The sequence below is a fragment of the Symphodus melops genome, assembly GCF_947650265.1.
Source record: "Symphodus melops genome assembly, chromosome: 23".
NCBI lineage: Eukaryota > Metazoa > Chordata > Actinopteri > Labriformes > Labridae > Symphodus > Symphodus melops.
The window spans coordinates 8,968,493-8,995,322 of NC_136713.1; the positions used below are offsets into that span (position 1 = coordinate 8,968,493).

Here is a 26,830-nt window from a genome sequence, read left to right on the forward strand (position 1 = left end):
TTCATTGAATCGTCTATCAGGATATTATGAGTAAAGCTCCTTGAAAAATATTAAGTGAAAAATTCTTACATAAAAAAAAAAATATATATATATTGTTATATCTGTGAAGAATTATTTTACACTTATTAATGTGATAATAAAAATGCAGCACAAACCTACATCCTTCTAAGAGGCAAACACATTCATTCAATGACAACCAAATTAGATGAAGCCATCGCTGAGAATTCAAGATTTAAACCCATTATTTAAATTTCTATGGTTTTATGATTATGCAACCCTGCGCATGCGTAGTTAAATCGAGCACTCAGATTTACCTCGGGTATCTCCGTGGATTCCCCCCCCCCCCACCCACCGATGCACTCTCCCTCCCTCGGCAGCGCTCGGGACATTCCGTTGCTCTTCGTGTCCACTCGGGTCCCGTTCGACGGAGCTGATTTTCTCGCTGTCGTCGTCTCCCTCGTCCTCCTCTCCGTGTTGTTGTTCTCGGTGACGCGACGGAGGTGTAGCCTGACGCGGTCTCTTACGTGTCGGTCTGAATAAAAGTGGAGCTCCGTAGACCCGGGAGTGACGAAGCGAGTCTGTGTTGGTAAGAGGATACGCATCCGATGTTTGCTAAACAGATAGATGGCTGCCCGGAGAAGTTATTCGCGCCTAATATCCGCACAAAGCCAACAAAGAGATCATGGCGGCGGTGTTGCAGAGGCTCACAAAATGAGTCAGTCTCTGCAAGGCTCGCAACACTACTGAGACATAGGTATAAATATGGGAGTGGGCTTAATGTTTATTTTATTTTCATTTTAATCAGAGATAATTTACTGAAACAGTTACTTATGTGAGGCTAATAAATGTCCTCTTTTGCTAAAAAAAAGTGTCAGGAAATAACTCGTTAGTGAAAGTGGGGTGCCCGAGTTGCAGAAAAAAAAACTGGCATACAATGCATGCAGACATTTCCCTCCATACAGCTGCAAAGCTAACTACCAATGCTAATAACGTTAGCGTAATGTAGTTTAAACGAATTTTGTCTTGCACACTTACAAAAAATATACGAGAGATGCATTTTTAAAACGGACTAAAATGGTTAATTTTATAGGCTGTAAAACACGCTAATTAATTGTGACTTAGTGTGCTAGCTTGTTAGCATGCTAGCTGAAGCCCATACTGCAAACAGTTAGCTTGCATGCTAAATTGAGTTTGCCTTTTTGGATAGTGAGCAAAGTTTCCCTGTAGCAACCCCCCTTTTTTCTTTTTTTATTATAAGTTGCACGCATACGTCAGGTCGTCACGTGTTTACCACGACATCCTCTTCGTAACATTATTTTAGCCAGTTTACACTGACCTTATAGCAAGAAAACTCGAGTTATTGGTTTAATAAAATGAGAGACGTGCTAGCCTGTTTAGCTTAGCCACACCCTCCCTCGAGGATATCAACAATGCCTCAGGAGTGACTGCTGTGTTTTCTCCCTCGCTTTGTGAGCTGTAAGCATGATGAGTCAAATCCATATAAGAAGTTTCTCACATTTGCAGATTTTAAATGACCATGGAGGCTGCTGCAGACACACAGCAAGGTGGTGATACTGTTGTCTCTGAGCCCGAGACCCAGCAGATTACCTTGACCCAGGTAAATATTTAAGCATCAGTTTAATTAAGTTGTTTCCATTTATACTTTTGCACACTGACCTTTCATGAGTGGTTTTTATGGTTTGCAGGCGTCCATAGCAGCAGCACAGGTGACGTCCAGTAGTCCCACAGTCACTCTAGTTCAGTTACCGAACGGTCAGACGGTCCAGGTGCATGGTGTGATCCAAGCGGCCCAGCCCTCGGTCATCCAGTCCCCACAAGTCCAGACTGTACAGGTGAGCGGGATAAAATAATGAAGAAGTTTGGTAGTTTGTGTCCATCCTCACTGCTTAAGTATTTTGGCTGAAAAAAATCCCTAGAAATGCAGTGAACATATTTATCAGCTTTTTGCTTTTTTTTTTTTTTTTTTTAATGGAGTTTAATGTGGGTATTAATGTTCGACTTGTTTCAGATTTCCACTGTCGCTGAGAGTGAGGATTCTCAGGAGTCTGTAGATAGTGTGACAGATTCTCAGAAGAGGAGAGAGATTCTATCCAGGCGACCTTCTTATAGGTTGGTGCAGCGTCTGATCACGGATGCATTTTCTATTTTGTTCGACTGTTAAAAACCCTGTGAAAATTATTTTTGTGAGTGTAAAAGTTTAAAGGTCATATTCCCTCTGCAGAAAGATTTTAAACGACTTATCGTCAGACGTTCCAGCGGTGCCTCGTATTGAGGAGGAGAAGTCGGAGGACGACTCAGCTCCAGCCATAACCACAGTCACCATGCCCACTCCCATCTATCAGACCAGCAGCGGACAGTACAGTGAGCACAGCAATGTTTCTTCATCCATTTGCATGCATTAAGTGTTTTGGATCTGATTTCTAACACAATCTCTCTGCAGTCGCCATTACCCAGGGTGGAGCCATTCAGCTGGCCAATAACGGCACAGATGGAGTGCAGGGCCTGCAGACTCTGACCATGGCCAACGCTGCTGGAGCCCAGCCTGGTGCAACCATCCTGCAGTATGCCCAGACCAGCGATGGGCAGCAGATCCTCGTCCCAAGTAACCAAGTGGTTGTACAAGGTGGAGAAACAACTACTAAAAAAAAACTGCTTCAGCCTAAAGGTGTAACGGTGAACTATGGAGTCTAGAATCTGTGTAATTAAATGTTTGTCTTTGTCCTTCAGCTGCCTCTGGTGACGTCCAGACCTATCAGATCCGCACAGCCCCCACCAGCACCATCACTTCCGGGGTAGTCATGGCGACCTCGCCTGCACTGGGTTCAGGGGGAGGCACAGAGGAAGTCACGCGTAAACGGGAGGTCCGACTTATGAAAAACAGGTATGTGTGGATACAGGATATATGAATTGGATCTTTCCTTCTTGTTACATAGTTTTAAGTTTTAAAACTATTTAAAGTTGTTTTAAAACTATTTAAAGTTGAACTCTTTAATGCATTTAAATTCCTGTTCTTTGATGGTTTCTTCACTGCCCACATGCACCAAAAAAAGCTGCTGATTTGAACTTATTAGGTCATCTAAACAGTTGAAGTTACTGCTCATGTTTAGTTATACACACAGACCCGCTCACCCACATGGTCTTTGTGTCTGTCTGTCACACAGGGAGGCGGCCCGGGAGTGTCGCAGGAAGAAGAAGGAGTACGTCAAGTGTCTGGAGAACCGCGTGGCTGTGCTGGAGAACCAGAACAAAACCCTCATCGAGGAACTGAAAGCCCTCAAAGACTTGTACTGCCACAAATCCGAGTAGAAAAACCCCGCCCCAATCACCAAACGCCTGCCAGGTGCACCAACTGTTCCCCTGTGTTCAGAGACTCAGCACACAGCCACGGCCACTTTTCTACTCCTTTTTTTTGCTTTCTTTTTAAAAACTGCTAAAATATCTGTATAAAGACTCACAAGGAATAGAAACACACACACCCTCCTGTTTCAAAAGAAGCGTTCCCATGAAAGGGGGGAGGGAGGAAAAGAGTGGACGATGAGGAAAAACTACAAGTACACAGGGTCGTTGCGGTGAAGTGACAGATCAGAGCCACCATCGGGGACATTGCCTGGATTAACTGGGCAACATCACCAGCAACGGGGCAACTTCAGTGATGGAACTTTTTACAGTGCAACAGTCCCGAGACCCCTCGGATCCTTTTGTGGAGACCCGACCGTTGTGTGCAGCGTTTGTTTCTGTAACCACGCTCCTGCATTAACATCTGTTACTTACTAACGCTTTGAATTCTAGCGAGCGGAATTATGGACTTTTTATCTTTTAGCCATGTTTTCTTTACGCGTTGGAATATCTGCTCGCATAATGCCATTTATTTTATTCTTTGTGTTACTTTAATTTGACTGCCTTGTCAACAAAAAAGAGCTCCGTGTTATGTCTGGGTTGTTTAATTGGGTTTCATGTTAAATGTGGCTTTGTGACTACACTTTGAAAAAGACTCACAAAGGGGGGAGCGTTTATGGTTACAGAACTCGTTTGTGTTTTATGGCTCTCTTATGCATGTTTCCATTCACACACGAGTACAGCTCCTTGTTTGTGGTGTACAAATCCTTACAGTTTGCCCGTTTCTAGCGTGATTGGGCGGTCATCTGTTTTGGTTCCTGCCGCTTCTGGTAAACAAAAAATGGTTCTCAAACAAAAGATCACTGCAAAATTTGGAGTTCACTTGAGCTCAGGTCGTGCACCATAGTTTTTGATAAAGCATTGTTTTATCTGAATTTTAACTTCATTTTATTTGTTTAATCATTTTGAGTACAAACCAAAACAGCGAGCCTCAGTGTGTTTGCAACGTACTGCTTTTTTTAAAACACATTTTGGAAACAAATTTCCCACCTTTGAAGACACCAGTCGCCTCCTTTATGCGTGCATTATACTGTCTAAGAATCTGTACCGCCCTGGCTTTTTTTTTTTAAATGTGCATTAATTTTGTACAAGCAGGAGAAACAAACATGTTTCCTCCTTTCTAATGAGAATCGATTAACCCAGGACTCCAGCTGATCAGATCAGCCTGTCTCAAAACTCTGTTTACGGGATTACAAAGTGGCTATGGACACTTTCCTTGCACATACAATCCTTCAACATTTCATACCATAACACAGGATAATCTCAACCAACCACAAGCGAGTTATCGCGGCATCATAATGCATCATGCAAGTTTTCATACTTGCAGAATAATGACTTTGTACCAATCAAACACCCGGATTATGGAAAAAATGCAAAGGGGGTCTTTGCAGTGAACCATGTGGATATTCTCATGGAATGCCATACTGTATTATTTTAGATATGTATTGTCATGACATAGTATGCTTTTTTTTAATGTTGCTTTCCATTAATTTTGTATTCACTCTTTCTAAATGTCTGCACCAACTTGTATAATACAGTGCATTATGTTAGAGCTATTCAAATGACATTTTTGGCAGCTGTTAATAAATGTGTTTCTGGTAATCTTTGAGGAGTTTATTTAATTGTATGTTCACTTACTACAAAAATGAATGGTTTTTTTGTGTTCACAGATCCCGCCTTGCTGTCAGTTTCCGGGCTTTATATACATGAATGTCCCTTTGTCTGTCGAAGTAGACTTCTTCCACTGCAAAATGCTTCCTCAGCATGCTCAGAAAGTCTGTATCGCGCTTGTAACGGATCTTGCAGGCGAGTAACACCAGCGTAGTGTCCGAGCACAAGTGCTCCAGGGTGTGCAGCAGTGGCACAAAGGTGTCCTCCAGGTAAATGATGTCTGCTCCGAGCACGAGGTCGAACCCCCCGGCTGGATAACGCTCGAGACCCTCACCCCATGACAGCTCTGACACAAACACTGATGACTCTTGGGGCAGGTTGGCCTTCACGTTTGCTGACAGAAAATCCAGAGCAGGTTCTCTGTCTGTGATCGTCACTTTGGCACCTGGAATGTTTACATTTACATAGCGTAGTTAATATTTAGCAGGCACAACTGAAGCCTATGTGATTAGACAAGTAAGGATGACTTTACCCATTAAGGCTGCTACAATGCCCACTAGTCCAGTTCCAGCTCCCAGCTCAATCGCTTCCTTCTCTTTCAACTCCACCTTCCCCAACTCCAGGTACATACACATGACCACCGCCTGCAAAACCACACTCCTTTAGTTACATACTAGAAATGACTGAAGAGTCGCAGTTGCATTGCTTCATTGTGTATTATCACTGACCGCATCCCACACAACTGCTGCCACCCCGAGGTTTTTCCAGTCTTGGGCCAGACTCAGGTCGTGGTTTGCAAAGCGAAACTGCGCAGAAGAATTGTTCAATTTGGAAAGCGCTGGTAAGGGATTTTCTACATAAGGAACCAAAGCCATGCTTACTGGTAGATAAGGAAGAATAACTACACCAAGGACATCTTGCACATATGAGCATGCGCACAGTGGTTCTTACTTGTGGTCTGTAAAGCAGCCGATCGACTCAGTACTGCCACCCTCTGGGTGAAGGTCTCACTGTCTTTAGTCTCTGTCATATGCCAATTATCAAACCATTGCTCGGCCCTGTTGCTTAGCAACAAGCTTTTGGCTGGCTGGTTATTTTTATGAACAAGTGTATTAGGTGATAAGTCAGAAAGTCTACCCCTGTGTTTTGGTTATTGTTCCCATCGAGCAATTTCAGCCAATCATGTCAGAGCGTTTCTAAAAATGGCCAATGGAATCGTCTGGATTCAGTTGTGGGCGTTTTCCTGAGCGTGTGTTTTTTCTTCTATGGTTTTCTTCACAATGAAAGGGGGCGGGGCCTAAATATGAGTAGCATTTAGGTTTGTAAAGATAACAATGCATAGCTGCGATGTGGTTTCCGTCTCACTGCTCAAAATTAAAGCAGAGAAACTAAAACCCTGGAGCAGGAATTAAATTTTGTAAGTAAAATTGTCAACCTCAAGCTTTGAAAAAAGCATCAACAAAATAAAATAAAGACCTAAATTATACACGTGTCTACTGTTTGAATTATGAATAAAAAATAAAGCGAAACAAATATTACTCCCAGTTCCTTTTCTTTTGATCTGCTTTCAAAAGTTGGTGCATTTACATTTTCATAATGATTTTTTAAGAGCAAGCTTTGCATTTTACTGTCTATATAACGTCGAATGTATTTATTTAAAAGGGAAAGTGGGTGCACATTAATGAAGTAAATGTCTTCTCTTAGCCTTCCATTTAGCTTACATTGTTATAAACAAAATGTAAAATGAAAGTAATTGTATGCTCTCTGCATGTCAGAAAAATTTTGTGAAGTAGTCAGAGATGACTTTTACTCTGAAAGGAGACAGACCGGAAGCCGCCCCATTCACTTTAGTCTGGGATAATTTCGACATATAAGACGTGTCCTCCTGTAAATGCGACGGTATGAAAGCTGACGCCCGCTGCCTTTCACAAATTCCACCGCTCTCTAATTTTCCATTTTGTTAGGTATCTCCAAAGCTAGTTTCCTGACAGAGAAATTAACCCGACATTAAAAACATAGACTCCAGCAGCAGTGAAAAATGGAGTGATGCATGCAGCCAAGGAAGCCAGGTGCGGAAGCTAGCGCTAGCTTGTTATCCGGGGGATGGAGACAGAGGAGCTTGTGACTTTGTATTGTTAGCTTCTGCTTGGTAAAATGAGCTGATATTTGTGACTGTCATCCAAAAAAGTGTCCAGTCTACGCATGCAAGTCGTACTAAAAAGCGCCAAATGCTATACTGCGCACACGCCCCGAAGATGTCATTCGTCCTGCACATACCGCAGATGCCCAGCTGGATGTCTTTACATGCATCCACTTCTAATCTGAATCTGCCCGATTTTTCACCTTGCAGGCAAACGCACAGGCTAGACATATGCACTCTTAAACCAACATTAGACAACTGTTAAGATTAATCCACAGAGAGCTGATGTCACTTTGTTATCTGCCACTGAAAGATTTAGACTGAACTTGAAGTTGCAGGCACCCTGCAGTCCAGTAAGACTCGGAGTTGACCCTTCCTTAGTTGTATGGAAAGCAGCCCTTGCTGTAGCAGGACTGTCATAGTTCAACCATGGGAGGGTCGGTGTCTTGCTGCATGTCCCCTGGGGAGAGTCCCAAGATCCACAGGAGAGAGGTGGAGCTGGAGGATTGTCCCATCACCACCTGCGAGGACGTGAGCGAGGACACTGGGACATACCTGCAGCACATCAGCGACAGGGAGCTCCCCGATGGTGGGTGTACGACTTCTACATCTTCCTTTCCCCTTTTATTTTCCTCTGTAAATCACAGTTCAGCACTTCATCAGCATCCGAGTTCAGTTATGGAGGCTCTTGTTTGCACTCCAGTGAAGTGTTTTTTTTTTTTTTTTTTTAAGAAATGTTTTTGTTTCCTACTTGAATATTACAGAATTAGCCCAAGAGGCCAACCCATCAGACCATCCCAGAGCTAGCACCCTCTTCCTCAACAAGTCACAGACGGACGGTAAGTATGTGACTGTTATAATGTCACCTCTATATGTTTTATTGAAAATGTAAATAAAATAATTTTGTTTGCATTTTGATGTTTTCTTTTTCAGTGCGTGAGAAGAGGAAAAGCAACTACATGAATAATGTAAGCAAAAAGGTCACTGATATTTTAGTTTCAAAGTGTACAAACCAGGCTTTGAGATGTAATATTGAGTGACTGGTGTTTCTTTCTGTTTAATTTATCTGAAAACTTCTCCCTCTTCTTCCCACTTTAAAAATGATCACTTTTCCTGTAGCACATGTCCCCGGGCCTCCTGACAAAAAAGTACAGCTCCTGCTCAACGATATTCATTGATGACAGCACGGTCAGCCAGCCCAACCTCAAAAGCACAATTAAATGGTAGGTGACTTTACCTCCGTCCTCTGTGTATCTTAAGAGCAGAAGAATTTTAGTTCCTTTCATTACTTCCTCTACCATTTGTCCTTCACTCCTTAAGAATGTCTTTATACTAAAGCTATTTCCATTTAAATTCCACTTATCTGCTGTGCACTTACAAGCTAACCTCTTCTTAGCTTGGTCCCATGATAACAGACATTTTCTGAGCTGCATAAAAATGGTTTAAGATATCTTTCAATTCTAGCTGCAACAGATGTGATCTATATCCTGTGATTTAATGCGTCCGTTTTCTCTTTGTTTCAGCGTCGCATTGGCCATATACTATCACATCAAAAACAGGTAGGAGAAGTTTGATATACTGGCATGAAGTTCATCCCTCTTGGTGTGTTTATACCGTTTCCCAGAGCCAAGTATGTTGGCAAGAAAAAAAGGGATATACCTTTTATTTGAGATGCAGCAGATGGATAGATACAGTAGGTAGAAAGATCTAAGTTCAGGTGGTGATATTGGAAAATGATCACAAATAGGTTCATGGCGTTCGTTTGTTTCAAATCTTGAATGGCATCACAGCAACTTTTTCCTGACGGCAAGTAATTTTCCAAATTGGTCGGTCAATAATTGAGGAAATAATGAGTGTGATGATTCTGGAGATAGTCAGTGGACAAGAGGTAACCAGCCCATGGAGAGATAGACTTTCAGACAGTGCCCTGCAGACAGACAGTAAGGTGGGTCGATTTTTACTTGAGATAGACAGGTAGACCTTTTACTATAGATAGATAGATAGACCTTTTACTATAGATAGATAGATAGATAGATAGATAGATAGATAGATAGATAGATAGATAGATAGATAGACCTTTTACTATAGATAGATAGACAGGTAGACCTTTTACTATAGATAGATAGATAGATAGATAGATAGACCTTTTACTATAGATAGATAGATAGATAGATAGATAGATAGATAGATAGATAGATAGATAGACCTTTTACTATAGATAGATAGATAGATAGATAGATAGATAGATAGACCTTTTACTATAGATAGATAGATAGATAGATAGATAGACCTTTTACTATAGATAGATAGATAGACCTTTTACTATAGATAGATAGATAGATAGATAGATAGATAGATAGATAGATAGACCTTTTACTATAGATAGATAGATAGATAGATAGATAGATAGATAGATAGATAGACCTTTTACTATAGATAGATAGATAGATAGATAGATAGATAGATAGATAGATAGATAGATAGATAGACCTTTTACTATAGATAGATAGATAGACCTTTTACTATAGATAGATAGATAGATAGATAGATAGACCTTTTACTATAGATAGATAGATAGATAGATAGATAGACCTTTTACTATAGATAGATAGATAGACCTTTTACTATAGATAGATAGATAGATAGATAGATAGATAGATAGATAGATAGATAGATAGATAGATAGATAGATAGACCTTTTACTATAGATAGACAGGTAGACCTTTTACGATAGATTGATAGATAGATAGATAGATAGACAGACCTTTTACTATAGATAGATAGATAGATAGATAGACCTTTTACTATAGATAGATAGACAGGTAGACCTTTTACTATAGATAGATAGATAGATAGATAGATAGATAGATAGATAGACCTTATATCTGCTAAAGATAGACCTTTGTACAATAGATAGACTGATATTGATAGATCAACAGACCTTTTGTTGTTGGTCAGCAATCCTATGTCACTTACACATATAGTGTAAACATGCAAACTGGAACAAAGTTCACATGTATTGCACATTCAACATTTGCTTTTTTGCGCTTGCAGAGATTCGAACCGCACGCTGGATATATTTGATGAGAAGAAACACCCTCTGACGGTGAGTTAAGTTGTTTTTTGTTCACTGTTGGCTCTGTGCTGATTGACTCAATGATGATTACCCTTCTGACGACGACCCTCTGTTCGACAGCGAGAGAAAGTTCCAGATGACTACACCGTGGTTGACCCTGAACACAAACTAATCTATCGCTTTATCAGAACGCTCTTCAGCTCTGCACAGCTCACTGCAGAGTGCGCCATCGTCACTTTGGTAATATAGATGCAGAAGAACAAAACCCAAGAATTTGATGAAAGCAAAGCGATACACTTTCCAATACTCTCATCTCTTTTACCATCATTTGTGCACATTGCCTGTGTGAACGTATGATGTGGTAGGTTTACCTTGAAAGGCTGTTGACGTATGCTGAGATGGACATCTGTCCTTGCAACTGGAAGCGGATTGTTCTTGGTGCCATCCTGCTGGCCTCCAAGGTCTGGGACGACCAGGCTGTGTGGAATGTCGACTACTGCCAGATCCTCAAAGATATAACAGTGGAGGACATGTAAGTGCTTCTTTCATCATTAACGTACTGATCATTAAACAAACTAAATTACGCTTGAATATTGTAACTTTATTTCTCTGGCTTACTTTTTCCTATATTCCATGTTCTGCAGGAATGAGATGGAGCGTCACTTCCTGGAGCTTCTTCAGTTCAACATTAATGTCCCAGCCAGCGTGTATGCCAAGTATTACTTTGACCTGCGCTCACTGGCTGATGACAACAACCTTAATTTCCCATTGGAGCCGCTGAGCAACAAGCGGGCTCAGAAACTGGAGGTTAGTTGGATCGAGGCTACATTGAAACTAGAGTTGTTTGAATTGAGTTTTTTTTTTTCACTGAGCTCTACAAACATCTAATAAAAAATTACCGGTTTTATCTCCAGGCAATCTCTAGGCTGTGTGAGGACAAGTACAAGAACATGCATAAATCTGCGATGAGGAGGTCTGTCAGTGTGGACAATTTGGTTGGCATCAAGAAAACCCATGCAATTCTGTCCTAAGTCTGTAGTTGCTATCTTGGATCCGGCCAGCAGGTGGTGCAACACTTCTGGTTGGAAGTTGTAAGATTTAATGAAGCAAATCCCAGGACACGGTTTCAATGTGTATGAATATCTGTCCCTGAAAAGTTCCATTGCAAAATGTTGAATGTCAATGTTTTGGAAGTAACAAAAGACCAGAAGTTTACCATACAACATCTGTTAAATATAATGAGCTGTCTGCCTTCAAAGCATGGCCATTTGTTTGCCGATTGTCAATTTTTCTAAATAACGGATGTGCAACTTTGGAAGTCTCCAGCATAAAAACGCTTCCTGTCAGAAGTAATGTAGGTCATTGTTTTTTTTTTTTTTTTTTGTCATCAGCTGATTTTATGGAGAGACCTTTCTCTGGCTGTGGCCAGCTTCTCTCCAGCAGCTCTGTTGCCTCTCCTTCAATCACATGATGACAGACTATCTGAACTACCCTGTGGTGTAGTTCTTCACACAGACAAAGAGTGGACTTTGTTTTGCTTACTGTGTAGGCCCCAATAGCTGTGAAATGTTAGACTAAAATCCATTCAATAAATTACAGTCGCTGTTGCAAAAATGAGTTTGTGAGGCTGGGGATTTCTGTTGTGGTGGTTTATGTTTGCAGGAGAGGAAAAAGACAACCAATGATGGTCACGAACTATAAAAAGTCTTGTCAAAGTAAGCTGTAAGATAACAGAGGTAAGGTATGATGCAGAGTTTTCTCTGTAAAAGGTTAAAAAATCTAATTTCCTTTTCAAGGAGATAACTTGTCGTTTGAGTGCGGCCATTTTAAATGGTAAGTTGAGTATTTTACCAACCATTCACTTTTTATTATGTGATGCTTAACCACTGTCAGTATTTGGGCAGCTGAGGATTAGTGGTAGAGTAGGTCATCTCTGAACCAGACGTTTAGGGTTCGATCATAATCTTTATGGTCCAAACACTGACTCTGAATTGCTCCCGCTTCTGCAACAGTGGCAGTGTCTTATTTTTTTTATTTTGGCCAAAAAAAACGTCAAACTTCACTGTATAACATTCATGGGGAAGACAATTATGAAAGAGCTATGGGGCAGAGTTTTAATAAGTTTTCATCACGCATTGATTCAAAAATGGTACTTTAAACAGAAATTCAATAAAGCCCCAAAAATGTTGAAATAAAAAAAGGTTGTTATTGTACCTACCTGTACACTTTGAGTAATATATAGTACATCATTTAGGTTATATTTCATCTGTCTTTCATTCCCTTTTTACAACTGGACCAAGCTCATATATTCAGAGCATCAACATTGCAGTATCCGTTTTCAACCACAGAGAGTCAGTGTTGCAGTATGTAAAGTATGGCATGACTGCAGGTGTAAGACTGGTCCATGTGTTAATGCGACATTCTCTGGACTCTTCTGAGGCAGCTTGCTCTGTCATTGCAAGATCGGGGAATGGGGATAGACACAACCATGCCTGTTTCATAAGGTCTCTTTACATGATGACTGTCTTCAGTAGGATGAGTTTCTGAGCAAAAATACAATGCCAAAATAATAGGTAAGGTGCCCTTGAGATGCTACAGTATGTCAGAAAGGAAACGTACTTGATCAAAAAGGTTATGATTATCAAATTAAATTTAAACAGATAATCCCATTGAAATTGATTGATTTAGCTTTAATCAGATTAGCTAGTTAGATGTTTGGTTGCATAGGTTTGTCAACCTATCTTGAGACTTGTGAAGTTCATGTGAGTCCAGTCTACCTGAAATCTGTCATAATGGTAAATGAATGGTGTGTGCATGCACGCCTGTGACCAAATGTGTGTGTGTATCCTGTAGGGATCACAGTGCCAGTGCAGCTTCATTAATCTCTCTGCATTCTGGGACTTGTCTGAACTCTAAAAGAGGGCTAGAGAGAACAAGCTGCCCCTCAGGGAGTCACTCCGTTTACCCTGCACACACTCAGGTCACTCCTCATATCACACACTCTTCAACTATACAATGTCAAAACCCTCCAGTAGGCCTGATAACAGAACTGCTGCTGCTGCTGATCAGCACACTGTGTGTGACGATCTTTTTTTTTTTTTTTTTTATCTGCATGGGAATATTTCTTTTTATCCATGCATGGAGATTGATAGAAGGTGAGAAGTGTTTCTAAGGCACTGAAACCTGTTAAGCTGAATGTGGGTCACACTGAATATGTCGCATGATTTGAGTGCAAAAGTGTGCCACGACTGTATCATAAATATTTATTTCCCCTCAATAATGCAGAGGAAAGCATACTGATTACATTACAAAACATACTGCTATAAATATCTCAAAACTAGAGTCACATTGCAGTTACTGACGAGTTGGAGTCTGACAAGTTTGATTTGAGTAAAACTTGATTTTATTTTTCTGAAAATATTTCCTTAACTTCAGAGGATTAAAAGGACCTATCGCTAAAGTAGTACTGAAATTTGGCATTTCCAGTCAAATCTAATCAAATCACTTGTCTTCTTGACCTTTAAAAGTATACCAGAATTGGCCACATCTTTGTCTGAAAAGTGGCTTCCCTGAGTGAAAGATCAATGGGAATAAACAGTAAATTGCACTTATAATTGAATCAGATGCGTCATTCGGCTTCCATGCTGCTCTGATCCACAGTCCTTGGAAAGACACCTTGACAGTTCTCACAGGGTGTCATAGTGAATACTGTCAGCTATCAGGTAAAAATGTGTATTTAACTTTGGTCGGCTTGTCCACGCCTGAGCTTCTCCATCCTACCTCCTACTATCTAATGGCACGGCTTTAATTACAACTTCGCTACCCAATTGGTGCTACTGCTGAGCTGGCACAAAAATGGTGTTTGACAGCTGCTGGTTTGTCTCCACTCTAATGAGCTTGGTGTAAGTTTTAAACCTTGTTTGCGCTCCTGGCTCCTGGCATCTGTAAAATCTAGCAAGACAGCTTGTATGTCCATGTTAAAACAGACATTCGGAAATGAAATGACCTTCCTTTACATTTTCTGCTGGCTTCTACATTAAACTGCTTGGTAAGGGACACAGGGTAACTCATAAGGTATGTAGTCCTGATGTTACATGGTCCGCAGCGATTGGAAACGTTACGCATGACTGAATGGCTGTGCTGCATTTTCAGGTAAAAGTCAGCGATAGCCCTTGTGAAAAAATGCTTATCCACATATGTTTTTAGCAAATGAGAAAACAGCTTAGCTGAGCAAAGGTTATTTAGATCCCTGTCAGCCAAAGGCATGCAATATGAAGCTGTTGATTGAAGTAAACCTGAGAAAGTCCAACTGCTTTTCACCACCATTCCTCCGATCAAAATGATATATCACATGAAAACAACTGTTATAGACTTTTTTTTTTTGTATCTTATTTGCAAGTCTTAAAAACCAAACTTATGTATACACAAACGTTATTATTGATTATTTTGTATAAAGCCAGCTTATCCTGGAGGTTTATCGGCGCAGACATTGATGATAATCATGTCACAGTAATACTCGTCAGTAAATCAAGGAGTGTGTTTGGAAAAAACATTCTTTGTGAATTTTTGCTTCTCAGAGTGAGTTTGTGAACAGGGATAAGGCCAAGGTCTTGTGCTCCTCTTGTGATTTGGGGAGCTACTGTTGAAATACTCCTCTGTGTGCTGTCATCAGCAAATGCATCGGAGTGATGATGATACGCTAAGTAGAACAAAACTGTGGTGAAAGGGCTGGAGGTCTGCCTGCTATCAAGCACTGGCACGGAAAACATACATGTATGTGAAAAGTAAATTGAAAGAAAAAGAAGCAATATAGATTCCTCCACAGAGTAAGGTATCAAGATATATGTTTTCCTTATGACAAAACATTTCTATGTCAACAGATGTACATTCAGCAGAATCCTAAAATTGATACCTTGTGAATCCATCTGCTCATTCTTGGGCTTTGTTTAAGCAGCTTTAAATTTTAAGCATGTCAAAAAAAAATTGTGCTTCAAAAAGGTTGAGAGGTTCTAACAAGACTACTTTTTATTTTGGTAGAGTCGTCCTCCTTCAACCGGAAGGACAAGGGTTCGAGCCCCTGTTCCTGTTGCTTCGTCTGTGGCTTACAGTATGAACGAGACTAGTTTATTCTGATGGTCTCACTACATATGTACCTCGGCCATCAGTGTGTGAATGGGTCGGTGTGACATCCGGTGTAAAAGTGCTTTGAGTAGTCAGAAGACTAGAAAAGTGCTTTACAAGTCCAAATACCATTTTGGGAAATTTTAGGATCCAGCTTTGAATTTTTTACTTCATATGTTCTGCCTTTGTTTTGATAATCTGTTGTACTTTTGGAAAATGAATGGCAGTTTAAATATTCTGTACTTGTAAAGATTAAGGATTTTGCTTCTTATTTTACAAACATCATGGCTGCCATTGACCAGTCAACACGTCATATCTGTGAGTGTGCTTGCATATAGTTTCCGACCTTCATGATTAAGTAACTGTACAATGGCTGATTCCTCAGCCAAGAGACTGTAGTAAACTTAATGGAGCAAAAAGGGAGAATAGATAATGTGGGGGAGGATACCAGGAGACGGGGATGCATGGGTTCCTTTTCCAATCTATTTTGTGAGGCCTATAGGCTGCATGTGTGTGACAACCCATCATCCATGTCTGCCTGAACATGAACTCTCTTATGTATATGTTGCTCTATTTCTCTCTCACTCTCTCCTCTTTCATGTCTGTATAATCCTCTTTTGTATGACTTGTTCATACTCTCTGCTTTTTAATCGGGATAATTAGGCTTAGACTTCTCCTTTGCCATTTCTCTCCCATGGAAGATGTTGGAATACTGAACTAAAGTGATTTATTTAACTGGAAGGTGATTTCTAAAATTGTTTGAAGGATATATTTCATGGCAGTGGGAAGGTTGAAGATAAGGCAGTGAGGTTGAGGTTTATGGTCCACGATGTCTAGGATTGTCCAGGGAGGGAGAAAAATCCATTTTAGTGACAGCATTATGTCAAAAGTAGGAAATGAAATGAGGATAGGAGGATGCATCGCTGGTTCCTTCTCAGCTTAACATGTTTAACATAACTTCTGTGTCCTTTCATTATCTCTCTTGGCCCCATCATAAATATAATATTGAATGTTAATTACTATAGGTCAGTGGTTGGCCAAAATAAAAATACTCATAGTAGACTACTGGTGAAGAAGACCATTTTACCTTACAGATGAGATCTGAGGTTCACATTGGGGTGTGATGTGTCTCAGTTGATTTTTAATCCCTGTTGTAGTATCCTTAGTAAAGTATGCTAAAACATGCTGTTTTTAAAGATGAATTAAATCATAGTCATACTGAAGCATTTAACCAATATATTGTCGTGTATATTCTAATTAGGTTTTATTTATATTTTTAGAATGGGAAAAAAAGGGTTAGGGTTTCTTTTTTTCTGATTAAACTACTTTGCTTAATGAAAATTATGACTTTCTTGGGATGGCTACCAAGTTTTTATAATTTACATGTGTAAGGATTTGATTCAATACATGTTATATAGCGTCAGTAATAAAAACAATGTCTGTCTCAAACAATTCAATATGTAAATTTGAAGGCACCCAATCTCTTCTTTCTTGCCTTTGTTGTACTGCGTCTCATTTTCTCCAATCAAAGCCTAAAAATATAACTTCCTATTCCCGTTTTTCATTTTTTTTCAAGGAAAAAAATAAACCTCAGCACTCAATGGAAGTACTTAAGATAGAAGCCATTTATTGCAGTGGGGTATTGCCGAAACCCTTATGCTGCTCAGCAGCCGCAGTAACAGTTAACAGGATTAGGCATGGCTTACATAAACATCTCCCATGGCAACGGTGCATCGGCATCACCAGGCAAACATCACCATTGGTCTGGTCAGCAGAGTGCCAGCTGGGTTTGATGCCTGAGTTTTACAGCCATGTGTTTCCTGTGTATGCAAAATAAGACCACGTCTGCATCTTAGCTTTTATGTTTTAGCCTACGATTATTAATTCTGCCCCCATTTAGTATAGCTATTTCTTATTTTCTTGTGATATTTTGAAAGAGTATCCCTCTAATTACTTCAAATCCTGAAGGCTGCAGTTCAAATGATTTTCTTTAGCTACTGTGCAATGTTTGTGTGCATTAATATTTTGTTTTCTTTTATGTTATGATGGTGTCCTGTTGAACATAGAAGACCTTTAGAGCTATTCATGTCCCATATTTCGCTCAGGGTATACCTATTCATCACTGCCTCTCCTGTTTGCCCTGCATGCATGCCAGAACTGTTAAAGTAATGGAGAAATATTTTGCATATATAATTCCTATCTCTTGTTCAGATCTTTGCGAAATGTTCATCAAGTAAAACATCATAACATGCGATTAAGATGCCGAAGGTCACTGTTGGCATTTCATTGTTAGTCTTAACCATGAGAACAATAAATCTTATTCATGTAGTTTTGATTTTTTTTTTAATGAACATTTATGAATAAAAGAAAACATCTTTCAACAATCTTTCTACCAGGAGTCAAATATCTCCCTCCCTCCCTCATGTCTCCATGTGATGCTTCCTTTCTTTCTCTCAGCTTTGCTCTGTCCTTTTCCATTTGTCCCTTTTCCCCCTTCTCTCTGCCTCTCGGTTGAGATAAGAAGATTTAGAGGAAAAGGAATTGCTCCAATGCCTTACGATTCAGAAGGGTTTTGTCCTTGTTCATTTTTCTTTCTATTTCCCTGATGTTCTAATTTGCTTTAAAAGCCAGCCAATTTTAGTGTCACTTTGTAAATGTAATGTCGTGCATTGGCCTTATCCAAGGTGTTTTTATTTTGCACCCTTTAACACCTTCTTATTCAAGGCCATATTGTACTTGCTGTTGAAAAAAAAATTCTCTTTTGAAAGGTATGTCAAGACAAAGGGCAAAGCAAAAGCAGTGCCATAGCTTTTAATTGTTTGTTTTGTGCAAAAGTTTTACTGGACTTCACACAATATATATATATATATATATATATATTTTTTTTTTTAAAGATTTATTTTGGGCAAGGGAGCTGCAGGCCGGACACGAGCCTGGGCCGCCCGCGTGAGGACTATAGCCTCGATACATGGGGACGCGCGCTCTGCCACTGCACCACCAGCGCCCTCGGTTTCATGGTTCTTATCCCCTGCTCTGCAATTTGCTCCGATCTTGATATCACATTGCTGAGTCTTGCTTTACGGATGAGCTGGGCTGAAGTGGACTGTCACTTTTCCTTAGAGTCTCAGCAGAATGTATTCAAATCTAAGGCTGTTATTTCTGATAAATGTGTATAATTAGACTGAGTAAAGGCCCATAGTCTTCCTATTGATTTCTTGGCTAGGGCATTTAGGGAATTAAGGGGTCGGAACATTCCTACGCATAGCAGACAGGAATGAGGGAATACATTTTACCCCCCATCTTTTGAAGGGTAAAATTTGCTTTCCTGCATTTGTAAAAAATTTGTGGATTGAGCTTTTAACAAAAACTGCCAGAAAAGTCTAGTTGATTTATTCAATATTTTTAAGGTATTTTGTTGTACTAGAATGATACATGTAGGGAGAAACCTCACCATTATTTGTCCTGATTGAATATTTCTTTATCCTGTGCCACTGGCAATAAATCAATCAAAGCTAAAATGTGTCAGTCCGACATTGTTGTCCTATTTATTGTTGGTGCCACCTTTAAAGGGGGAGTGTATGATCACTGTGTTCACCTTGAGATGTCTCCCCTGGCACTGGTGTGTTGTTGTCCACAAGGGGGTCTTTAACCTACATAGGTAGCTACATTAGCGGGGCTAAAAGCATGCCACAAACCCTACTGGAAAACAGCCAAGTCAGCAGCGGGACGTGAGCTATGAGCTGGATGTTCCAACATAAGGGAGGAGGGGATAGCTTCCCCTCAGGCTTTTTCCAAGATTGTTCCAAATGAAAATAGACACAAAACACTGTCATGCTGCTGTGGTACAGGCACACATCCCATGATGACCAGAAAGAGGACAAATGCTTTGAAACGTTTCAATGACAAACCACATTGAAAATGGCAATGAAAGCTTTAGTGTGTTTGTCGCTTTGTGGCACATAAATGTTCATTTTATTGCTCTGTGCATGCTTTGCTTGGAGGGTGCAAGGTTACCCAGGACAGTTGTGCTCACCAATGATTGTTGTCGTATTTTTTCTCTGTGTGCAGCATGATTTGAAGTGGAAGTCATTTTAAAATATTGAGAATAAACTGATCAAGTTTCGAAGGAGCCATGCAAACATGTGTTCGTATTTGTGCCATTCATATATCAGTTTCACAAATTTCAATCAAGATTCAGCCTTTCCCACTTGCTCATGGCTCAATAAAGTGAAAGCTGCATAGTGCACATGATTTAAAGGATGGAGCAGAGAGGCAGTGGTCGATTCTAATTTCGCCTTGGACTGCAGCTGATTGCCATGATAACTATGCTGTTGAGGTGCAATACGCTGTTGTCGTCTGGCTGATACCAGATTGCAGCTTATCAGGGCCATTTACATCACTGATTACCTTCTACCTGCTGTGGCTGAACCCAGATCAGCTGTCTTTGTTCAGAATGCAAGACAGTAAAACTGACAAAAGACCATGTGGTATTCTTGATAATGCCAGTAAACAATGTCCAGAAGGATCTGTGAAATTCCAAGTGTCAGGGGAAATAAAAATGTATATCACATTCTCAAATTAAGCAACATAATTAGTGAAATAAATTTGAAAAGAGGGGCAAAAGAAAGCTTTTTCCCCCATGTGTTAAAACATCAAAACCCATAGACATGGTTGCTTATTCACTGATGATCAAGGCTTTTCTGCTCTAAACTGAAGGTCATACCTTTGACTATTAACCACTGAAAAATGTTGCCATTTGAAAATGTAATATATAAATAATTTAAGGATAGTTTTGGTATACCAAAGTTAGTATCTTGTTTTTGTAGGGTTAGCAAGAGTTTCATTTTTTTTGTCCTTCATTAGATTATCAAAAAATGGTCGCTCAGGCAATAGTATCTTGAGCTGTTGATTCTTTACAAAAAGTGCAGATCCAGACTGTAACAACAACCTGGGAGATCGTAGATTCACTTCTCTGTCAATAGCTTCATCATAACTCCTTCCCTTCTCTCTTTGCTATTCCCTTCAGGTTTGGAACAAAGGTTGGAAGTCACTGTGGGTCTATGTGTGCATGTATTTGTGTTGTTGGGGGGGGGGATGGGAAAAGACATCGCTGGATAACTAAGTTTCCCCTGGCAGCCGGTCTCAGAAGTGTCACCGCTCATAGACCTCCAGTCTAAGTGCATCCAAGTGCTTCCCTGTCCCTGCAAATAATTTGCTCCTGCTAAAGGTGAACCTGTCAGCTGGACGATTTTCCAGGCAGAGAGGGACTTCATACACCTCGTAAATGTATATTTATCCAAATGGTTTCTCTGATTACCACTTACTAAATAAATAGTTGTAGATGAGATCAAATTTAGCTTCAGACAGTTGGCTAAAAAACTAAGTGTTTAAGCGATGACTCAGGTACGGTGATCCAGTGTCATTGAGATTACTGATCAAAGCACCTTCACTTAATAGACTGAATCATTGATCACAGGCCACGAGGGTCATGCCTGTCTCTGCAGTGCTTTCTCTCGGATTAGATTTGATGAAGAGGGGCATTCCTGAAACAACGAGGTGTCTGCATTATTATGAGTTATGATGTATTATGAATGTCACCCTGCAACCTGGTGTTAGGACTTGCTTCTTTGTCGTGCAATGGCATATTAAAGTGGAGATGCGGGTGTATTTAGTTATTTGTTGTAAAGCAGATTAAATTTGACTGTTGATAAGGTGATAAGAATGCATTGATGTGTTGATTCATTTTTACGTTTATTGAATAAATTACTTAAATTGAATTTAAACCTTTTCTGAGTGGGACATGAATTGGAAATGGAAGTGTAGTGCGAGTGGTCACTTTACCCTTAAAAGAGGGAGAAAATGGGGTAAAAAGGAACACACAAGAAAACAAAAAAATACATATTGTAGATTGGGGAAAGGTAAGGCAACTCTTTGTATCTGTAGGTAGATTATTATACGGAGACTTTTCTAAATTGTCCTTACTCCATGTCCCCTAATTTTTCCTTTCTCTTGGCAAGAACGCGTATGAGTAGTTTCCTTAAAATGACAAACCATTCTTATGGATACAGTAGGGACAAAACAAAATTCAGTTTTTCCCCACCAAGCCGTGCTAAGGTTCTGCCTCAGCAGTGCTTCAGTAGTGCTAGAAGTAGATGTCTTGTGTATTACTGCCAGAACAGAAATGGCATTACACAAACCAATCCCCCAAAAAACAAACTCTTTATCTGGAAATTACACGTGAACAAACATGTTAACCTCATCCCTCCTTCAATCAACAATTAGAGAAAGATGCTCTGTATGTATAAAACAATCATTACCATGAGTTAGATTCAATTAGATTTTGTTTGCATCTGATGAAAAATGTATAACCTTGCTCTTGGCAAATGACAATCCACACAATGAGAGTGTGAAGCTAACTATTCAGACTTGGGGAAAGGGTCATTATACATTTTCCTTGAAACATAATGACAACATAAAGCGACAGTGTTTAGTGTATGAATATGAAGTTAGAATGTATTTGTGAAGAGGGAGAAATGTGATAGCATGTGATACATATTGATATCGTGTTACCAGGGAGCCTTTGAGGCAACAGAGGATAAATCAAAGCTAACATTGCAAATTCCCTGTTTTTGTGCACTTGGTGAAAAATGATAGATTCCGATCCTGCTGCAGTTGACAGGGAAAAGTCATTGAGGGAGAAGTTTTTTGGCAGCCTGCACTTTTTCATGGGGTTTCCAGTCAAATGGATAGGCGGTGTGACAGGCCAGTCAATAGAAGTCAGCAGTGATTATGCAAGTTGCTTATGTCTAATGAGAAAGGTCAGCCTATTGCCAAGTGACTGGGACAGAAGCCCAGTCTCACACTGAGATGTACAGTACATGCTGCCTGAAGAAAACGATGCTTTACAAAAACATGTTCCTCATTTATCTGTGCTGCACAAAATAAAATGTCCTCTGAGTAAGGATGATGGACAAATGGACACAACAGAGTCTTTCCACCCTATACGTATTTCATTTTACTGCAATCCTCTGTAGAAGTTTATGCTTAATTATGTTCTCTCTGCAAGGGGTGCAGCAAAAATAGCAAATTTCAGGAAAGAAGCTCAATGATAAAAAAGCAGTTCCACATCAATAATGTTGACATTAAGGAGAAAACGCACAGTCTACTTTGCATTTCTGGGCCCGTTTGCCTTTCTATGACACATTTGTCTTCTCGTTGCAGACAAGTACAGCAGCAATGCATAGACTTGTGTTGTTACATGAAGTTTCTATCTATGTCAGCCAAATTGGAAACATCAAGTACATCTGTTTTTTTCTGTGTTTTTTTTTTGTTTTTAAGTTTTTGTGTTGGTCCATCTGTTAGAGAAAGCGATTAACCAACAGAATTTCCTTCAAAATTAACTCAGGTTCTCGGCTCAAAAAATGGTTCTTAATTATGTAGGTGGCTTGCAATCTTTGCTCATAGAGGGTCCTTACTGTTGCACTAATTTGGCATTGGTTGCAGCTGGGGCCAGTGATTGTAAATCATTTGCAGTACTGCACGATGTTAGCTACTTGTGCCTGTGATAGTCTATTTCGAGACAAAGTCCTCTACTAAGGTCGTGATGATACATGTGTGCTAAGGAAGGATGTTGTTAATAATGCATGAGTGAAATATTCAGATTTTAAATGAAAATAACTGAGAAGGCTAAGTGTACTCCAGTAGGATCTTCATAATGGGCTTAAGTCAGGACTTGAAATCAGAGATTGGACGCTTCCCTTTGAGTGTTATGGAACTGGGGAAATCGGTCCTCTTGATCCTCCTGCCATTCTCCAACCTGTCCTTTGGTTTCTCTCAAATGTTCCCTCATGTTTACTGTGGTAAGTTCACTGCGTTGTGCCTTTCAGCTTGTTCCTGTTTTGTTCCTAATCCTTGACCTGTTTACATGCTTAACTTGCCATAACCTGCCTAAAACCAATCTTACACTTAGTAAATCCTTGATCTGCATCAGTCGAGCATTTTATGTTTGCTTTTGGGTCCTCGTCTGCTGTTTAAATTCAAACCTTTACAACATTTTTTCAGGATTATTTTGGGCCAGGAACATATTGGTAGGCGACATGCCGTATTGTCAGCAGGTTTTATTAAACCTTACGATTCTCTGTCAATGTAAAGATTTGTATTTCTTTTATTGCAGTCTCATTTCCATCTGGCGACCAATTAGTGTTATGTTCCCCTAAACAGCCCATGCACCCCCCCACCCCCCACCCCCAAAGGCTAAGCTAGCTTTGGTTGAGGGAACTGCATCCTCTCTCTGCACTTTATTCCCTCGCTCATTGCTTTGATGTGTTGTGATTGCGTTGGTGTGGCAGTGGTGTGCCGGGTGGGAGGGGTTCGGGATTGGGGGTGAAAGGAGGTGGTGGTGGTGGTGGGGGGTGTAGCAGAGAAAAGCGTTCTGCAGTGAAAATGTGCTCCCACTGAAGCGTAGAGAGACTGCAGCACAGTGAACGAGCCTGTGCACCACCTGCAGTTGTGTGTTCAAGAGAGAGAGAGTGAGGGAAATAATCACCCGAGACACAATGATTCAACACCCAGCTCCTCTCCTCCTCTGTCATCCTCTCTCCTTTCCTTTCTCTCCTCCCTTCTTCGACCCAATTCCTCACACACTCTACAATCATCTCACCCTCTGCCTGCCTTGTATCTGCCTCGCACCGTGACGTTGGCTGCATGTCTGTTTGTGTGTGCATATTGCGCATGTTGTGGTGTGCGTTCACCAGTACTCCGCTAAATAACCTCAAACACATTTCCCCTCATGTCTGTCCTCAGCAACTCGCCGCTTTCCTCTTTTTTTTTTGTCATTCTTGTCCTCGTGGATGTCTCAAATCCGTCCATTTTGACTCCAGTTCAGTTCATTCTGTTGCTTCTGCACCTCTCCAAGTGATCACTACTTGATGCGCACTTCTTTCGCTCACACGCACAGGGGGGCAACGACACTGGGCTTCAACTCTGAAATATAAACACTGACCAAATACACTCAATATGTCATTCTCAATAAAAAACCCTTCTGTTTTCCATCTTCTCTTTCTCTCTCTCTCTCTCAATCGTTCTGTTCTCAGTCAGTTCTCCTTTTCTCCCCCCTCCTCACTCTTTTGCTCCCCTCCTCCCGCGCTGGCTGAGTAAGTGCTGCAGCATCAGTGCCTGTGTGTATGTGTGAGAGAGCAGCAAAGAGTGTGAGAGAGACCGAGAGCGAGCGAGAGAGAGGAGTGTGTGTAAAGCGGAGTGTATGAGCGTGAAGCACCGGGGATCCTGAGCTTGGAGGAGAGCCGTGTGACTGGAAAAGGGGGGCTGTTCTTGCTTGTGGATGTATGTGACAGGACAACCTTTTTTTTTTTTTTTTTTTTTTTTTTTTTTTGCAGAGGAGCGTTCGTGTGGTTGAATGTGTGTGAGAGACAGTGAGAGTGGACATGACAGTGTGCGTGTGTGTATAGGTAACAGTGTCGTCGATCAGCGACAGGCTCTTCGCATTATGCAGCCGACGATGCTCATCACACTTTGAAGACTGACTCATCGAGACGGGCTGTGACAGTAGAAGAGACGAAAGAGAGGGAAACACAGATGGATGAAAAGAGAGAAAGGCAGTTTTAGGCTCTTGATGCTTTAGGTCCCTCCAGACCATCCAAGGGTCTAGTCTGTTTGTGGGACGCCAGTAGCTTCACAGTGACCCCCCTTGTTCCCCCTCAAATTGGAATTGCAGACACATACCCAGACAGGTAGCCAAAATTGCCAAAAAAAAAAAAAAAAAACCCTGAAAGGAAAATTGAATCCCCAGTTCTCTGACTTGAAGGAAGATTTTATTCATTTCTGTTCCACGGACTTGGAAAAAAGGATCTCCTGTTTCGCTGGGTCTTTTTTTTTTTCACGCTTGTGATCATTCCTTTTTTAGGAGAGTTGTAGGATCTTATCCCGGAGATAAGAGGCTGGCAGATAAAACGGGATAGACACAGGCATGGCTCGCCTCAACTGGTGCCTGGCTGCCGTCATCAGCTGGGGCAAGTTCCTCTTTGCCTGCTTCTTTCCTCTGCGGGGGGCCAAACGAGACAAGGTAAGACCTGACAGAGGGGGTGGAAGGGGTTTGCTGGGAATGGTAGACTGAAGGAAGGAATTCGACGGACTTTAAGGACAGTTCCTGCGCATGCCATGTTTCGTTTCACAATCAAAATATTGCATGAGACTTTTCCTCTGCAATAATTACAAAAACCTTTATCTGGAATTCTCTGCCTAGTCGAAAAATACACCAGGATTGGCCTTGTCCCAGATCCTACCACCCAACAATTCCAAGCATTTAGCCTGCTTTACCTTAACTACCAAATGACGTAGCTGTAAAAAACAGCTTGGCAACTAGTCATGGACCATAGACCCTGGAAGATTGGTTGGTGTCCCTCTAAGTGCTGATTCAAGGTCAGTGTTACATCTCCAAGTGGTCTCCAGCTGCTGTAATAGATAGACATGGTGAAGAATCAAAGGGGTAGAATTGACAAATGTGTAAAAAGCTTGCACTTGCAGAAATCACCTGCAACAAATGCTGGTATCATCTGATACGTATAGGGTCACCTTGGTTTCAAAACAGCCGAATTTTAATGTACCATTACTGGGAATTTGCATAGTCTCAAGAAAGAGCCCACTTGCTGTATTTGCTCGGTTTTAAAAAAAGGGTTTGTGGTTCTTTCATTGCTGCGCCATAATTCTATTGTATGGCACATGTGTAGAAACAAGAAAAGCCAAACAAATGGCTTCTGCTGAATGCATGATCTGCTTCTTTGTCTGTTTCCCCAAAGCCAATGTTATTTGCAAAAACTGGAACAGCAATTTTTTTGCATTTTTGATCTACTCTGGCAGATAGTCAATCATGTGTAACAACTCTAGTGTGTCTTAATTACACTATTCCTCTCACACATACACTTACCCACATGTAAGGACACTCCAAACAATGCCTGAAGTGATCCTCTGCTGAATGTTGATGGATGAGATCAGTTTTGGAGGGGATTTTTTTTTTTCTGTCCCCTCTTTTTTTTTTTAACGCCACCAGCATCTCTGGAGCACCTTTTTCCATTGCAGTTGTCCTAAGGCAGAAAGCACTGAACATATCAGCTTAATGCACTGCACCCTCAGCAGTTTAACAAAAAAAATCTATCCCCGATATTGGCTTAAAGTAAAGAGGGACTTGCTTTTACCCTCATATCCAAATTTTTCATCCTCATGTCGGGCTGAATTTCATATTTAAAAGGTTCAACCCTTCATGTAAGTATCTATCAAAAGATTTGAAACTTGTGTTGCAGTGACGCAACTCTCCCTTGATTAGGACCACTTTGTGTTGCGTATAACATTGGTTTGGTGTTATAAAGTCCGCTGATGAGGGGGGTATTGCTGGTGGTGACGCCGTAGCATGCAGTGCTGCAGCCACCCATCTTTTCAAGCCCCAACACCCTCCC

General features: G+C 40.7%; 4 protein-coding genes across 5 annotated transcripts in view; 3 read left to right on the forward strand and 1 right to left on the reverse strand.

The window, feature by feature from the left end:
• Nucleotides 1-400: 400 nt before the first annotated feature.
• Nucleotides 401-5,019, forward strand: LOC306818567 (cyclic AMP-responsive element-binding protein 1-like). Its single transcript, XM_079336227.1, has 8 exons — nucleotides 401-586; nucleotides 1,525-1,618; nucleotides 1,707-1,853; nucleotides 2,030-2,130; nucleotides 2,243-2,382; nucleotides 2,462-2,644; nucleotides 2,749-2,902; nucleotides 3,183-5,019. Exons 2-8 carry the CDS (start codon nucleotides 1,532-1,534, stop codon nucleotides 3,325-3,327), a joined length of 957 nt encoding a protein of 318 aa, XP_079192353.1. The 5' UTR covers nucleotides 401-586; nucleotides 1,525-1,531; the 3' UTR covers nucleotides 3,328-5,019.
• mettl21a (methyltransferase 21A, HSPA lysine) lies at nucleotides 3,902-6,217 on the reverse strand. Its single transcript, XM_079336228.1, has 3 exons — nucleotides 5,757-6,217; nucleotides 5,561-5,672; nucleotides 3,902-5,473 (listed from the first exon to the last, which is right to left on the reverse strand). Exons 1-3 carry the CDS (start codon nucleotides 5,901-5,903, stop codon nucleotides 5,082-5,084), a joined length of 651 nt encoding a protein of 216 aa, XP_079192354.1. The 5' UTR covers nucleotides 5,904-6,217; the 3' UTR covers nucleotides 3,902-5,081.
• A 624-nt stretch (nucleotides 6,218-6,841) lies between these two features.
• On the forward strand, nucleotides 6,842-11,859 carry LOC306818347 (cyclin-Y-like protein 1). The gene is made up of 10 exons (XM_079335898.1): nucleotides 6,842-7,757; nucleotides 7,933-8,007; nucleotides 8,102-8,136; nucleotides 8,288-8,391; nucleotides 8,692-8,727; nucleotides 10,223-10,274; nucleotides 10,365-10,484; nucleotides 10,610-10,776; nucleotides 10,889-11,051; nucleotides 11,159-11,859. The coding sequence occupies exons 1-10, from the start codon at nucleotides 7,598-7,600 to the stop codon at nucleotides 11,273-11,275; spliced, it is 1,029 nt and encodes a 342-aa protein (XP_079192024.1). The 5' UTR covers nucleotides 6,842-7,597; the 3' UTR covers nucleotides 11,276-11,859.
• A 12,655-nt stretch (nucleotides 11,860-24,514) lies between these two features.
• tns1a (tensin 1a) overlaps nucleotides 24,515-26,830 on the forward strand; it is a 77,743-nt gene continuing 75,427 nt past the window's right edge. The window contains exons 1-2 of one of the 2 annotated variants that reach the window (XM_079335880.1): nucleotides 24,515-25,111; nucleotides 25,285-25,443. In XM_079335880.1, coding sequence (XP_079192006.1) covers nucleotides 25,348-25,443 — 96 coding nt within the window. In that variant the 5' untranslated portion in view covers nucleotides 24,515-25,111; nucleotides 25,285-25,347. Of the gene's footprint in view, nucleotides 25,444-26,830 lie in introns of both variants that reach the window. The other variant, XM_079335881.1, reaches the window with a different exon arrangement.